This window comes from Bactrocera neohumeralis, chromosome 4 (assembly GCF_024586455.1).
Source record: "Bactrocera neohumeralis isolate Rockhampton chromosome 4, APGP_CSIRO_Bneo_wtdbg2-racon-allhic-juicebox.fasta_v2, whole genome shotgun sequence".
In the NCBI taxonomy this organism is placed as follows: Eukaryota; Metazoa; Arthropoda; class Insecta; order Diptera; family Tephritidae; genus Bactrocera; species Bactrocera neohumeralis.
The window spans coordinates 72,478,863-72,494,436 of record NC_065921.1 but is presented as its reverse complement, the minus strand read 5'-3'; the positions used below and the strand labels follow the sequence as shown (position 1 = coordinate 72,494,436).

At 28.5% G+C, this 15,574-nt stretch overlaps 1 protein-coding gene across 2 annotated transcripts; it reads right to left on the bottom strand.

Moving 5' to 3' along the window:
• Window positions 1-227: 227 nt before the first annotated feature.
• LOC126755182 (PAN2-PAN3 deadenylation complex catalytic subunit PAN2) lies at window positions 228-15,324 on the bottom strand. Of its 2 annotated transcripts, XM_050467567.1 has the most exons (19): window positions 15,043-15,322; window positions 14,720-14,910; window positions 14,362-14,652; window positions 13,256-14,284; window positions 13,072-13,186; window positions 12,879-13,000; window positions 12,714-12,810; window positions 8,990-9,076; window positions 8,826-8,929; window positions 8,580-8,753; window positions 8,318-8,511; window positions 8,098-8,251; window positions 7,952-8,033; window positions 6,316-6,499; window positions 6,037-6,226; window positions 5,629-5,858; window positions 4,976-5,197; window positions 4,400-4,509; window positions 228-1,352 (listed from the first exon to the last, which is right to left on the bottom strand). In XM_050467567.1, the coding sequence occupies exons 1-19, from the start codon at window positions 15,086-15,088 to the stop codon at window positions 1,183-1,185; spliced, it is 3,792 nt and encodes a 1,263-aa protein (XP_050323524.1). In that variant the 5' UTR covers window positions 15,089-15,322; the 3' UTR covers window positions 228-1,182. The 2 variants fall into 2 exon arrangements, with proteins under 2 accessions (XP_050323524.1, XP_050323525.1); XM_050467568.1 differs by lacking the exons at window positions 228-1,352; window positions 4,400-4,509; window positions 5,629-5,858 and having other exon boundaries at window positions 5,084-5,197; window positions 15,043-15,324.
• Window positions 15,325-15,574: the final 250 nt, after the last annotated feature.

The window sequence follows — 15,574 nt, the reverse complement described above, 5'->3', positions numbered from 1 at the left end:
TGAAGAAGGATCTCTTGATGCTCCTAAAAGACCGTTCCGTTCCAATGACAGCAGGTATGATTTCCGCACCTCAGCAGAAACTGTCCGGAGAGTAGTTCATTAGGCTCCTTAACTGTGAGCATGCTTTTAGTCGGATAAAAATCCGCTTACGTAGACCGGATTGTCATGACATCTGTCTTTAGCTACATTTAAAACCGTTATGTGCCCTTAATTTCAAAACACCGCTGTTTGCAATATATATATAAAAAGATTTTATTTAACTTTTCAAAAATATAATTTGATTTTTTTCCTTTCGTTATCTTGTGGTTTTCTCTCTTTTTATACTAAAAATAAATATTGTTGCAAATTTCAAAAAAAAAAAATAAGTGTGTCTGCACATGTAGTCGATATCATTGTAATGTGATTGTATTGGGTGTAGTTTTTTTTATTGAAGACGTAGTAGTTGAGTTTACAAAATGGACAAGAGAGTGTGATTGTTATGCTTTTATGGACTACACCAAATTTCCGGACTGTACTCGAATAGCAACGAATTGCAGCGTAGTAAATAATAATGTTTTTTCTTTTTTTTTTTTTTGTAATATTTAACAATTTCTTTCACAGTGTTTCATGATAGTGTATATATTATTGTTTAAAAACAAACATATGTAAGTATGTATGTATGTATGACAAAATAGTGTACATTCTTTAAAAATCTTCCTTACTACACGTTACACTTGTTCGCGTTCGTATTATTATCTCGTTTTTGTTTTAATTTCTTAAGATCAGCTCGTTTAGTTTAAAAAATGGAATAACAAAGTAGTGTTTTTTCTTAATATTTCTTTTTTTTTTTTGCATTTTTGTTGTTTCTCACGGTTCGGTGTCGTTTTTGTACTTTTTGCCGCAGTATTCTTAATGAGTATGAGTTTTTTTTTTCATTTTTCATGTTTGTACGCATACATAAATTGTGGTGTGTGTGTGTGTATGAGTGTGTGCAGTAATGTTTTTGTGCATTCCATTCACAGTTATGAGCATGAAATCATGTTATGCACATTGCTGCCGCAACAAACAAACGTCCAGTCACACACCAACTCATGAAATTTCTAACAAATCATTCTTATCATTAAAAACAGCCCATCCACACATCCATACAATCGGTCGTCAGTCGTCTGTCGCGCACGCGCACGCGCTGTAACGCGCCAATATTCATTCGTTTTCAGGCACTTTCCATTGCAACTGCTTGCCACGATCGTAAAGCGTCTTCAGTGCGTTGGTGAACTTCTGCTCCGCCATCAATTTCAGGTAATGTTTGTACAGTTGCAATGTGGTGCGCGCATCCTCGACGGAGTCGTGGGTTTCGGATTGAATTTTGGTACCTTGAAACAGGGAAAGATAAATTGTATATAAATGATTTTTTGAAAATATATATGTATGTATGTGAAAGCATACAGTGATACAAATAATGCCTTAAAAGGCAATTGAATTAACTTTTAAATAATTTTTTTATTTTGTTAACCCAAAAATTTAAAAATTTTGATTAAAAATAATTTACAAATTTCGAGTCCCAAAAACTGGCTTGAAAAATTAAAATTTTAATACCAAATACCGAATTGAAAAATTAAAATAAATAAAAATAAAAATAAATTTTAAACTGAAAACTAAAAATTTAAATTTTAATCCTTAAAACTGTATTAAAAATTAAAAACCTTAAAACTGTATTAAAAATTAAAAATAAGAAGCTTAATCCCAAAATTGAAAATTTTAATAGCAAAATCGGTTAGAAAAATGAAAAAATACATTTTATGCACAAAAATGGAATTAAAAAATGTGATTTTTAACTCTAAAAACCGTATTGAAAAATTAAAAATTCGAATCTTAATACCAAAATCTATATTGAAAAATTAGAAATGAAAAAGTTGATCAAAATTAACAACGGATTGAAAAATGAGAATATTAATCCCAAAACCGGTATTGAAAAATTAAAAATAAATTTGTAATCCAAATATCGATTTAAAACTAAAAATTAAAATTTTAAACTAATGAAAAATGTGAATTTTAACCCTAAAACCCGTATTGAAAAACTAAAAATGAGAATCTTAATCCCTTAACCGTATTAAAAAATTATAAATGAAGATTTTAATCTAAAATAAACGAATTAAAAAAGAAAAATTTTAATCCCAAAACTCGAATTGAAAATAAAAAATAAATTTTAAATCCAAGCATCGGATTAAAAATTAAAATTTTAAAACTAAAAACCGCGTTGAAAATTTAAAAATGACAACTTTAATCCCAAAAAACGAATTAAAATATATGAAACTCTAAAAACCGTATTGAAAAATTAAAAATCAAAATTTTAATTTAAAATGACAACGAATAAAATTTTTAATATCGCATAGAAAAATTAAAAATAACTTTTTAAATCCAAATAATACTTAAAATCGCGTTGAAAAATTAAAAATCCAAATTTTAATTCCAAAAATCGGATTGAAAAATTAAAAATATAAATTTTAATCCGAAAACCTTATTGAAAAATGTGAATCCAAATTTTTTATTTACACACTTTTAAATTTAAAAAATATTTTATCAATTTTTAATTAATATAAATTTTTAATTTCCATTTTTAAATCTGTAGATTTCGAATTAAAAATTAATTTCCACTTTTTAATTTAAATCTCATTTTTAATTCCAAAATCAAAAATTTAATTAATTAATTTTTTAAATTATTTTTTTAATTCAGGATTAATTAAATTTCCGTTTTTTTTTTAATTCGAATATGCAACTGAAAATTTAATTTTAATTGATTAAATTTGCAATTTTAAAATTAAAAATTAAATTTTTAATTATACAATTTTATCAATTAAAATTTAAAAATTTTTCCAATTATTAATTAAGTTTAAAATTTTTTTTCCTATCATAAAATTCTTAAATCTGTAGATTTGGGATTAAAAATTATATTTCCATTTTTAAATTCTGATTTTGCAATTGAAAATTAAATTTTAATGAATTACAATTTTTAATTTAAATCTCAATTCTAATTTCAAAATTAAAATTCAATCAATTCATTTTTTTTAATTAATTTTTTTAATTTTTAAATGTATATTTTGGAGTATTGAAATTTCCGTTTTTTAATTCTGAATATGCAATAGAAAATTAAATTTGTATTAATTAAATTTGCAATTTTAGAATTAAGAATTAAATTTTCAATTATCGAATTTCCAATTTCGGCATTATAAATTTCTAATTTTTGAATCAAAATTTTATTTTTAATTAGTAATTACAAAATATATATTTATAATGCCGAAATTGGAAATTCGATAATTGAAAATTTAATTCTTAATTCTAAAATTGCAGATTGAATTAATTAATTGATTTTAATTAAATTTTCTATTTTTAATTTTAACGTCACTTTTAAATACAAATCGGCAATTTAATCAATTATAAATAATTTTTTTATTTTAAATTATCATTAATTATGTTCTCAATTTTTTTTAATTAAAAAAATGAAGAAATCCTTAAATCTGTAGATTTTGGATCAAAAATTAAATTTATATTTTTTAATTCTCATTTTGCAATTGAAAATTAAGTTTTAAAATTAATTAGATTTCATTTTTAATTTAAAAATCTAAATTCTTTGTTAATTTTAATTAAATAATATTCTATAAATTTTTAAATGTATATTCAGGGTTAATAAAATTTCCGTTTTCAATTAAATTTTTTTATTGCAATTTGGGACTAAAAACTACATTACCATTTTTTATTCTGATTTCGCAATTAAATTTGAGTTAACTACATACATACGTATGTATATTGCCAATTTTTTATTTAATAGTTGAAATTTAATTCTTAATTGCAAAATTGGAATTGACATTTTTTAAATAATTAAATTTTTAATTTTAATGTCATTTTTAAATCCAAAACAGAAATTTAATTAGCGAAAATTTAAAATTTTTCGGATTACTGAAATTAAAAAATTTTTTATTTAACGGAAATTTCTAACTTTTTGAAATTACAATTAATTAAATTTCCAATTTCTTAAATTAAATTTAATTGTTAAATTCAAATAAATAAAATTTCCAATTTTTCACTGTTCGGTTTTAAATTGGAAATTTAGTTAATGAAAATTCAATTTATAATTATTAATTCCAAATTATTTTTTTTAATTATAAAATTTGTTAATTAATTAAAATTTAATTATACATTTTTTTAAAATTATCATTAATAAAATTCCCAATTTTACACGGTTCAGTTTTAAATTGGAAATTTAAGTTTTAATACCAAAGCTGGGTTTAATTAAAATTTAATTAATTATAATTAATTTTAATTAATTGCTTTTATAATTAATTTTTTTTTACATTATACAATTTGAAAACCACACAATATGCATACATACATACATAGTATGTATGTATGTAAGTGTGCTTACCCAAAAAGTGCCAGGCGAGAAATCTCAGCGATACCATGCGATGATGTGGGAGATGGAAAAGATGCACAGTGTCGATAATTTGCTCTGACGGCACATAAATATTTATAACTCTGAAAAAAACACCAAAAGAATATAATTAATTTTTTGTAATATTTCGCCCAATTTCGAACTGCTAATGCAAGGTTAACTGCTACATCACAGGGCACCCTGAGCACAAACACTTTTTAAACGAAATCTGCATCGTTGCACCAAAATTACACCCTTTAAAGGTAAACAGCATACTTTTGTGAGTTTATAACAACAAATCAATAATATATAGAGACATATAACATAGCACACGTTATGCCACACGAGCTCGAATAGACAACTTGTTGATATGCGCACACAAAGCGTACATTACGCACTAACCAATCGGTCGTGCGCGCGCATGTGCCACAATACACATATTTTTCCACTATGCACCGAAATAATGTTAGTTTTTTTTAAGCAAATGTACGTGAGTAAAAAATTTTATAAAAAAAAAATTATAAAATTCAAAAAATAGACGAATTTAAGCAAACCAGCATATGTGCACACCTGAAATCATTCTTCAATCCGTGTCCCACAAAAATAACACCAATATCCACTAAATATTTCAACTTTTGATATGAGTTTTTGAGCGCCGTCAGTCGTTTGCTGCTGAAGTTCGCATCCAAATCGCCCGGTTTGATGCCCGAAAATTGCGTCAGATAATCGACAACCTTCTCCTGCGTTGATATGTAATCGTCCATGAAGGGTACACCCTCATCGGGACCTTGACTGGTGGCAACAACAAAAGATATGCAAAAAGTATTTACAAAACATACATACATATATAAGAAATGGTATCAATTTGAACACAACTAGCAACGAAATGAAATCAAATACGAAAAATACTAAAATCTCATTTTTAACTAAGGAAATCAAACAAACAAAATGGAAATTAGTGTAAAGAAAAACTGAAAAATCAAAAAACATAAAATATTGTTGCGGCAATTTTGAAGCTGCTATGGCATAACGCATAGTTGGTGGGTATTTGGGATTGATTTGAGCCAATTGTAAGCTTTGCAACTTGTCTTCAGTTTACTTCCGGAATGCCCGCACACACCAACTACATGCCAGCAACTTCAACATTTGCTTTGCACGTGCGGTTGTTTTTTAACATATATTTTATGGGTTTTTTGAGACGACAGCGCTGCTTATCCGCTTACCCGCGTATGCATGAAATACGCGCCACACTCATGTGACATGGTTTTATGGTTGCTGTTTTGCCATCCGGACGTATTTCGTTCTCTTCGGGATTCAATGTGACAAATTCAGCATCCATAGCGACCAAATCACCTGCCTGTGGCATTTCATTCGCTTGCAATGGCTTAAATATAACATCGCCCATGCTGCTTGGCGCTGACGCTGGCGCTAGCTGTACAGGATTTGTTATATCCTGCAATAAGGGGGTAATTATATATAATAAAAAATTGTAATTGAAATTCGCTCTCTCTTTTCTCTGCTTTGGCAAATACTAACAAAACAACAACGAAAAAAATAAGTATATGGATATGTTCTCATCTCATGTGGAATATGAAAAGAAAAATAAAACAGGCAAGAGACACTTAGTTTACTTGTATGAATGGGTTATGTTGGGGTAATTCCGCTTCCGTGCTGTTCGTTGGCATATCACCTTTGGCGGCTGCAGTTGCAGCAGACGACATAGCCGACGTATCCATATTTATGCTGCTGTAGAAGAGTACGCACGGCACTTTCCAGTCCAGTGTGAACCAGACGGACTCCTGTATCGAAACGGGTGAAATGCTGTTGTGAAAAAATACAAAAACAAAAATTATTAACTGTTCAAATGTAGCAAATGGTGTATGCCATAAGTAGTGCCGTTATTCACTTGCCTGAAATCATTAAAAATGTACCATTGTTGTTGCTCTTCACCACTGCTGCCGCTAGACGCCAATTTTTGTATATGATATTTTTTACTTACGTTAATCAGCGAGACCAAGTTCTTCTGGGTGCCATCGTCAATTTGACAGACCACAGCATGCAGCGCATATTCACGGTACGATTCGCTGGTACTCGCTGCAACAAGAAGAAATTGTAAGAAAAAGCGAAACAATAGAAAAAGTTTATAGATTCTGCAGCTACAACAACAACAAAAAGATATAGAAAAGTCCGTTCCCACGACAGTCGGGTCTAAGTAACCAGAACGTACCCGGATTTTTAACCGGTCAAGGACTGTCAACTCGGCACAATGCCCTGAAATTACTTCAGGAACATAAAAGGATTTGAATATGATTTAGTAGTCCGTTAGTGGCGCTTCCGACAAATGAGCAGTTTCTTGGGAAGTAAAGGATGTGTCTGTTGGTGGATTGGTTTTCTAGTCCCCGCTTAGGTGATAAGGTTGCTTGTCATCGTCATCATCTAACCTAACTCATAAAATCTAACCAGGAAATCTACTGTTCCGAAGGGGTCGGGTCATAGTGAGAGGGGATAATCGACCTTTCCCACAACAGCCGGGTCTAAATAACCGGAGCGGACTCGGATTTTTAGCCGGCCAAGGACTGTAACTCGGGACCATTCCTCGAAATTACTCCAGCAACATAAAAGGTTTTGATTTTGATCGATCAGTTTATATAATTTTTCTGTCCTGGGGAGTAACGGACTGTGAAAAAATTCAGGTGGATATTTAAATAACCGAGTGACTAAATTGAGTTGTTATTGTTGGCGCGGTTAACTAGTCCTCACTTAGGTGATAAGGTTCGGATTGCTTGTCATCGTCATCATCTAACCTAACTCATATAATCAACCAGGAAACCTACTGTTCGAAGAGATCGTTTTATAGTGAGAGGGGATAATCGAACTTTCCTACAACAGTCGGGTCTAAGTAACCGGAACGGACTCGGATTTTTAACCGGCCAAGGACTATCAACTCGTGAGAGAGGGGTTAGCGGGATTCATTGGATATGCAAAGAGACAGTTGGAGTCATGCGGAAATCATTGCACATATATCTGGTATATCGGGGTCTATTCTGGATAAGTAGGAGTTTAAGCTACTACAGTATCCAGAACGACGTTGCGGATGGGTCAGTCTATATTCTCGGGGCAACTCGAGCGCTTCGCCTGCCATGGGTGATTTCGACTCCAAGTACGCCTTTTACTGAGAGGGAGTAGGTGAAGTTGATGTGGGTTGCACTGTGAATGGGCGTGGCAGTCCACTTACAGTCTGTACGTGTCGAAAGTATGTTACGTCCCAAGTCTGATCGGCGCTGTTGTCAATGAAAGACATCCTATAATCGTTCAGATTGCAGTTGTTGTTGTTGCAACGAGTACTTAATCGCCGTTAGGATGATAAGGATTAGCTAGGTTATCGTAGACGTCATCCCACGGTAGGCCCAAGAAACGTGCTGTTTCGACGTGGTCGGATCACAGGGAGAGGGGTCAGATGCGTAGGGTTAGTGGGACATGCAAAGGGATGCAGTATTTTGACACGTCTAAAGCTTCTTCGCAGACTAGGGCATGTGAATCACTTACAATTTGCAAATCGTTTCCTTGCGCTCTCTATGCTCGTTTCATGAATGCTTCTGCGATTCTCCTTATTATCCGCGTAATTGTGCTATAAATAAGTAAGATATTCGCTATAATGCTTAGATGCTTTCAGTTGACATTTTTGTATTTACCTCCTCTGTTTTTGTGTTACTGTGCTCAGTTTGCACACTAAGTTCACCCTGTTCGCTGATGGACATTGAAAAGCTCAGGGGAAACCATGAATTCTGACGCCCATTCGGCGATGTGTTGGTTTGGAAGGATGCGTTGTTGGAAGCGGGTGATTTCCTATTCATTCCACGTTGAAATGGAAAGATTTTATTTAAATTTTGAGCAAGCTAGACGACAACTCACCTATCGGGATGTACAAAATGACAGTCGCTGCGCGAACAGTTGAGACCATAACGACAGGGCTTACTTGTATTCAATATTGCTGGACTTTCGGATGGTGTGTGTAAATTGCGATTCAATTGTCTACGCAGGAATCCCAAATCTTTTTCATTGCTTAAACCACAATTGATTGCCAGTATTTGTGGAAGACAAGTAACCTGTAAATTAGTTATTTTTATAACTGTTTTTTATGTTCGCTTGCAGAAACATCACACAATTAACGCACCTTAACACTTTGCTTCGTGGGTGAGAATTTTTTGCAATTTTCACAAAATGCTTGTATATGCTTTTCCGTACTAAGCGAGGCTTTCAGAATGGAACCAAAATGAAACTGCTCGCCTTCCTTTACTTGCAGCGGATAAGTCAGATTACACGCTAATAAAATGTTCTGTTTAGTTTTCTAGAAAAAAATAAGTAAAAATATAAACATTTTAATATAAATTTCAAACTTTAAAATAACACAGTCAATTACCTCATCATTACATTTCAGACAACGATTAATGCAATCTTGTCTTGTGCCAAAGAGTCGACTAACTTCCGAATCTTCGTTGATTTTACTTCGTTCGCGGTCATCGTCTGTTAAATATTTTTCCGATTAATAATGTAAGTATTCTTTTATTAACGGGATTAACTTACTTTCTTTCATATCAATTGTTTGAAATATTTCGCCTGCTTTGTGGTTAATCTCCAGCGGAGGTTTGTCATTGCCAGCCGAATTTTCATCTGCAAAGAATTATTTATGAATTTAGATCGAAAAATGCAGTAGAAAATGGAATATGAAAAAAATTCACTGCAAATGATAATTTTTTATAAAATGTTTTAAATATAAAATAAAATAACTAAAAATAGCAACAAATATTCAAAAATGAAACAAGGAAAGATAAAAATATAGTATATAAAAAAAAAATAAAATTTATATTGAATATTTATAAAACATAATAAAAAATAATTAAACAACAAAAAAATGTGTAAAAATATAAATAAAAAAATTTGTACAAAAAAATATAATAATATTCAAATTGAAAAATTGGATAAAGCGTTTTACAAAAATGAAAGTATGTTTAAATAAATATAAATATTCAAAAAAGGAAAACATAGGTATATGAAAAGAAAAAAATTTAATTTGAGATATAAAATGAATTAAAAAAATATAAAATGAATTAAAGAAATATAAATGATTAAACACATATTTTTAAAACCAAAATCAAATTTAGAATATTATTAAAAAAAGCACAAAAACTAATAATAATAGTTTAAAACAAAAAACAAAAAATTTGGGATTTTTTAGAAAAAAAAAATATGTATAATAAATAAAAAACGATTAATTAAAATAAACAAAAAATTATTTAATTAAAGTTAAAAACTTAAAAACAAACATAATTATATAATTATAAACATTCAAAAAGAAAAATGTAAATTTAAGATATAAAAAGAATTAAAAAAATATATAAATGAATAAAAAAAGTATTTTTAAAAATAAAAACAAAGATAGAATTTTAAAAATAACAATAATAATAATCAAATTGAATATCGAAAACAAAAAAATTGAAGAAACGTTTTACAAAAATAAAATTATGTTTAAATACATAAAAAAAAATTAAAATTAAAAAAAAAATAAAAAAATATAAAAGAAAAACAATTAATTAAAATAAAATAAAAATATTTAATTAAAATAAAAAAAAAATATTTCCTTAAAATGAAAAAAAATTAAATTTGAGATATAAAATGAATTTAAAAAACTATAAATGAATTAAAAATTATATAAATGAATAAAAAATATATTTTTAAAAACAAAAGCAAAGTTAGAATTTTATAAAAATAGTACAAAAACTAATAATAATAATATTAAAATAAAAAATATAAAAAGTTGGATTAAAGTTGGATTTTTTTTTTAAATATTAAAAAAATAAAAAAACCTATTATACAAAACAAATATATGTATATGTGCATTAAAATATTAAAATTTAAAAACTAAAAATAAAATGTTAATTATTTAAAACTAAAAAAATGTAATTTAATTAAAATTATTCAAAAAAGAAAAACATATAAAAAGAAAAATTAAAATAATTAAATTTAGATTTAAGAGTCAACATACAAAAAAATTATATTATTAAAATTAAAAAAAAAAATAATATAAACGAATGTAACAAAAATATTAAAAATAAAAATTTAATAAAAAAACCTATTATACAAAACAAAAATATATGTATATGCACATAAAAATATTAATATTAAAAACTAAAAATAAAATGTTAATTATTTAAAACTAAAAAAAATGTAATTTAATTAAAATTATTCAAAAAAGAAAAACATATAAAAAGAAAAATTAAAATAATTAAATTTAGATTTAAGAGGTAACATTCAAAAAAATTATATAATTAAAATAAAAAAAATAAAATATGTAAAAAATAATATAAACGAATTTAACAAAAATATTAAAAATAAAAATTTAATTGAAATTGTTCAAAAACAAAAAATAACATTATTAAAATTAAAATTAAAAAAAATAGATTAAAATTTTTAGAAAAAATATTATTTGTAAATAAATAAATAAAATTCCTATTGCAGTTTTAAATAATTTAAAATATTTGAAATCTAAAAAGAGAGAAGAGAAAAATATAATAGTAAAATTAAAAATATACATCTGTATGTACATATATGCGAATAAAATAAATGAATGAAAAAAATAAAAATTAAAAAAAGTAAATAATTAATAAAAACTAAAAAAGTAAATTATTAATAAACAAATTATATATTTTGTTCATAAAATTAAAAATATTTAAAAAATAAAGAAGAAGTTTGCCAAAATAAAAACGAAAATTCAAATTTAAATTATAAAAAACTAAAATATTTACAAAAAATTAAAACAAAATTAGAATTTTATCAAAATTGTAAAAAATAATAATAATAGTATTAAAATATAATAAAAAAAAAACGAAACAAATTGAAAAAGAAAAAAAATATGTTTAAATTAAGTTTAAACAAATAAAAACTATGCTATTGCATCCTCAAAAGCTTAAATAAATTAAAATTATTGTAACCTTATGTAAGAAACAAAAACAGAGAGGAGGAAAGAAAAATAAAAAATACAAAAAAAATATTAAAATCGAATAAAACCAAAAATTAAAAATTTAGGAAATAAATTAATTAAAAAACAAATAAAACCAAAAACAACTAAAAAATGCGAAAAAAAATTAAAAATATAGAAAATAAATTATTTAAAAAATAAATAAAATTAAAAAATTATTAATTAATTAAAATTAAATATCATACTAAGTTACAATTAAATAATAATTTGATTTCTAAAAAAAATATCGTCAATAAAAAATACCTATTATATCCTCAAAAGTTAGTTTTAAAATAATTGCAATCTTAAACTATAATTAAAAATATAAAAATAAAATAAATGAACGGTATAAAATATAAAAAAAATATTACAATTAAAAAAAAAATTATAAAAATAAATTATTTTAAAAATAAATGAAATTAAAAAATTGTTAATTAATTCAAATTAAAAATAATAATAACTAATTACTAAATATTTTTTATTATAATAATTAATATAAAATTAAATAATTATTAAAATTTACAACAAAATAATTATTATTTAATTCAATTTGTTAAAAAAGAACTATCGTCAATAAAAAAATTCTCAAAAGTTATTTTTAAAATAATTGAAATCTTAAACTATAATTAAAAATATAAAAATAAAATAAATGAACGGTAAAAAAATACCAAAAAAAATATTAAAATTAAAAAAAATAATTAAAATAAATTATTTTAAAAATAAATGAAATTAAAAATTTTTTAATTAATTAAAATTAAAAATAATAATAAAATAAAATATTTTCTATTATATTAAATTAAATAAAAATTAATATAAAATTAAATAATTATTATAATTTACAATAAAATAATTATTATTTAATTCAATTTGTTAAAAAAGAACTATCGTCAATAAAAAAAATTCTCAAAAGTTATTTTTAAAATAATTGAAATCTTACGTGCGGATAAAAACAAAATATTTCTAAAAAGGACATATCAAAAAATCATACTCGTACGCAAAATTATCAAACATTTGAAGGTTATTTCCATTTTGATGAGGACTTTAAGAAATTAACAGTAAAAGAAAGGGAACTGAAAAACAAATTCTTCTTGTCAACCACTGAAGAAATTTGTCAAAAAGACTCGCACCACAAAATACATAAATACCTTCAAATTAAAACAGCTGATTTTTTTGTAAATACGAACTCTTAAGTCACCGAGTTTTCAAATATTTTCGAATTGAAAACATATTTAAAGCTACCTTAATATCATAAGTAACCTTCTAGTGGAATGTAAATATAAATGTGAACTATACCAGAACTACTTGTGCTTGTTCCGCTATTCAAGCGGCTTTTCTTCTCCGAGTCCACCATTTCGTAATGCATCTGATGGAGAATAAAACGGTTCCAATTCTGTAAATTAAAATCAGTATAGTTGAGCGATTTATGTTATATTTTGTATTAAGGCAAAAAGGGCTTACCTGTATAAGACTTATTAAATTAACATTGGACGAACGATCGGACAGTATAAGGCCCAGTGCTGATGCTTCAGGCACTGTGCGAAATGAACGTAGAAAATTGCTGGCTTGACATGGAGAGGCAGCTGCGAAAGGATTGACACAAAATTATACTTAAAAAAATAGTTTAGGAATGACGCATATTTATAATATTTACCCGAGCTTTTATCCAACATATTAAAAAGAAAACCGAGTTCACAGGACAAACAAAACTCCTTTTTGCAAGAATGTTCAATTAACTTTTGACGTAGTGGTTCAATAAAATATAAAATCTGAAATATATGTAAATAAGCAGTGTTAAAGCGACTGTGTTCAACGCATGCGTAGATGTTAGTATTTACCTGTAGCATGGAATTACAATAGGAATTTGGTAAGGTAGCCTCCAGACCAGCAAAGCATGTCTGATTGTGCTGTTCAAAATCGAAATCTTGCGTACCCAACTTGGAATATTTCAGTTCCACTTTGCGATAACGTCGCGGTATGATTTTAACACCACTCTCCGTCGTTTTTGTCGAACTGTTCATGCCATTACTGTTTGCAGCCAAACTATTTGGTGTGTCCAATACGTATGGAATTTGATTGCGCCGTACAGTACGTGGATTTGGTGAATAACCGATGGGGCCTTGCATTTTCATACTATTCAGCACATCTGCCTCAATCGGTTTTGGGCGTCGATATTGGTAACGCAACAATTCGGTTGGCCAATCGGAAAACCAATGTGTGCCGGTCACCAAATGTGGCAGGACGATCGATGACAACGGAAATGTGGTGTCTGTGATGGGTACGAAAGGCAACTGCGGCACTGGATCAGCGAACTCTGTATTCCGTGAGAAGGCATTAAATTGTGGTTGCGGTGTATTGACGGCAGCGATAACGCTTATATGCCCCGATTGTGCGCCAAAGGCCATGGCCTGCGATGAGGAGCACACATCGAAACTCAAACACTGACTGCCAGTTGTATTTATTTGATACATTGATACACGTGGTTCGCTCAATTCAACCGTATCTACCAACTGTATTTGCCCATAACTGGAGACCACAGCCAAACGTGAAGTTTGTGATGGTAGAAATTTCAATAGCTGTGGATCAATTAGAACTTGTATTGGCGATATTGAACGCAACATACGTAGATCATACACCATTAGGAAACGATCGGCGGCCAAGGTGCCTTGTCTGCCGCTATAACCACATGAGATAAGATAATTGCCCTGCACATCGAAATCAGATAAGCTGCCAGTATGAGTTTTGATGGTGTGCTCAACATGTAGCGTATTCAAATCACGTAATGTCACCATACCAAAGGGATCACCAGCGAACAAAAAACGTGAATTTTTACGCAGAACTGTGCAACCTGTTGAACCGACGTGCTCCTGAAAAACATAAACGAATTATTATTTATATCATGAAAACATAAAACCTTACTTGAACAACTCTAGTCAGTTCTTACCACTTTTGTTTCTTTCAATGTTCGCAAATCGAATTCGATCATTTCATCTTGCAGACCAGCCATGACCAGACGATGTGGTGTCAGCAATTGCATACATACCATTTCCGACATGCTCTTCGAACGATGTGTGAATTTCGGTATGCCACGACGTATTTGATGTCGCAACGATGTTTGGGTTAATACCAGAATACCCGCATCTATGGTTATAATTTGACGTACTATATCGCTGGCATGCACTTGAAAAGAAGTGTACTTTTGCAATGTGCCGCTGTAGTATGATGTGACGTGGCCCTATATGAAGCAAAAAAACATTTAGAAATGTTGTTGAACGAAATTTGTACAGCATTATATTGTTTACCCCTTGATTACCCATCCAGAGCAATTCTTCATAATCGTCAAATGCTAGAGCTGATACACCGAAATTTTCGCCGCCATCTGCCAGTATGGGAACCAGTTCCATGTAGCCTGGGTCCCCGGAGCTAATATTGAAACCATTAAAATTTGGCGAAAAGTGACCCGTGGCGCGTTGGCCGCCGCCATCGTAGACATCTACGTAAGAGCAAGAACAATAACGTATATAAAATTCAGACGCGATTGGAGTAGCGTTATATGAAAAAGCGGTGAAAGCTGCTTCATTTTCACAACAACAAATCAATTGTATATTTTTCAGCCAACACTTACTTAAAATGTCCTCTGGCGGTTCAGCGCCACAATAAACATAATCCATAAATTTTCTAACTCACGCAAAAACACTGTTGAATACAAGTTGTGTACCCACTCTAAACGTTCTTATATGTATATCAGCGGTATTATTAGTAGAAATTTCTTAAATTTAAAGTGAATTTGTAAAAATAAAAAGTTGCCCGTCTTTTGTTGCATCCGTGAACCCGAAACCAGAGAATTATTAAGCCTACGTTCTCTGCCGAAACTTTCTCAACAAATTTTCTTTGATTTCCCTTTTTTACTGTCTTTCGAATTGGGTTCATTGTTTTCCAAATATACTAGTGCTGCCACACCAAAGCATACAAATTTTGGTTGTTCCTAACAGTTTGATTGCCAACATTTCGATAAACTTCTGCTGTTTTTGTTTATAGCAAACACGTCTTATATTCTGCAACAACTAGAATAAATATAAATTAATCATAAAATATATTTATAAATTAATCATTTTATAGATATTACAAAAACCTTGCATGGTAACAGGATCAAAGTA

Bases quoted from the DNA above. Each gene is read 5' to 3' on its own strand.
- LOC126755182 (XM_050467567.1), bottom strand. From the start codon at position 15,088: ATGGATTATGTTTATTGTGGCGCTGAACCGCCAGAGGACATTTTAA. The intron at 13,187-13,255 runs GTAAATACTAAC...CATATATTTCAG, and splicing joins ATTGTAATTCCATGCTACAG to ATTTTATATTTTATTGAACC. The intron at 6,500-7,951 runs GTAAGTGATTCA...TTCTTGTTGCAG, and splicing joins AAGGAAACGATTTGCAAATT to CGAGTACCAGCGAATCGTAC.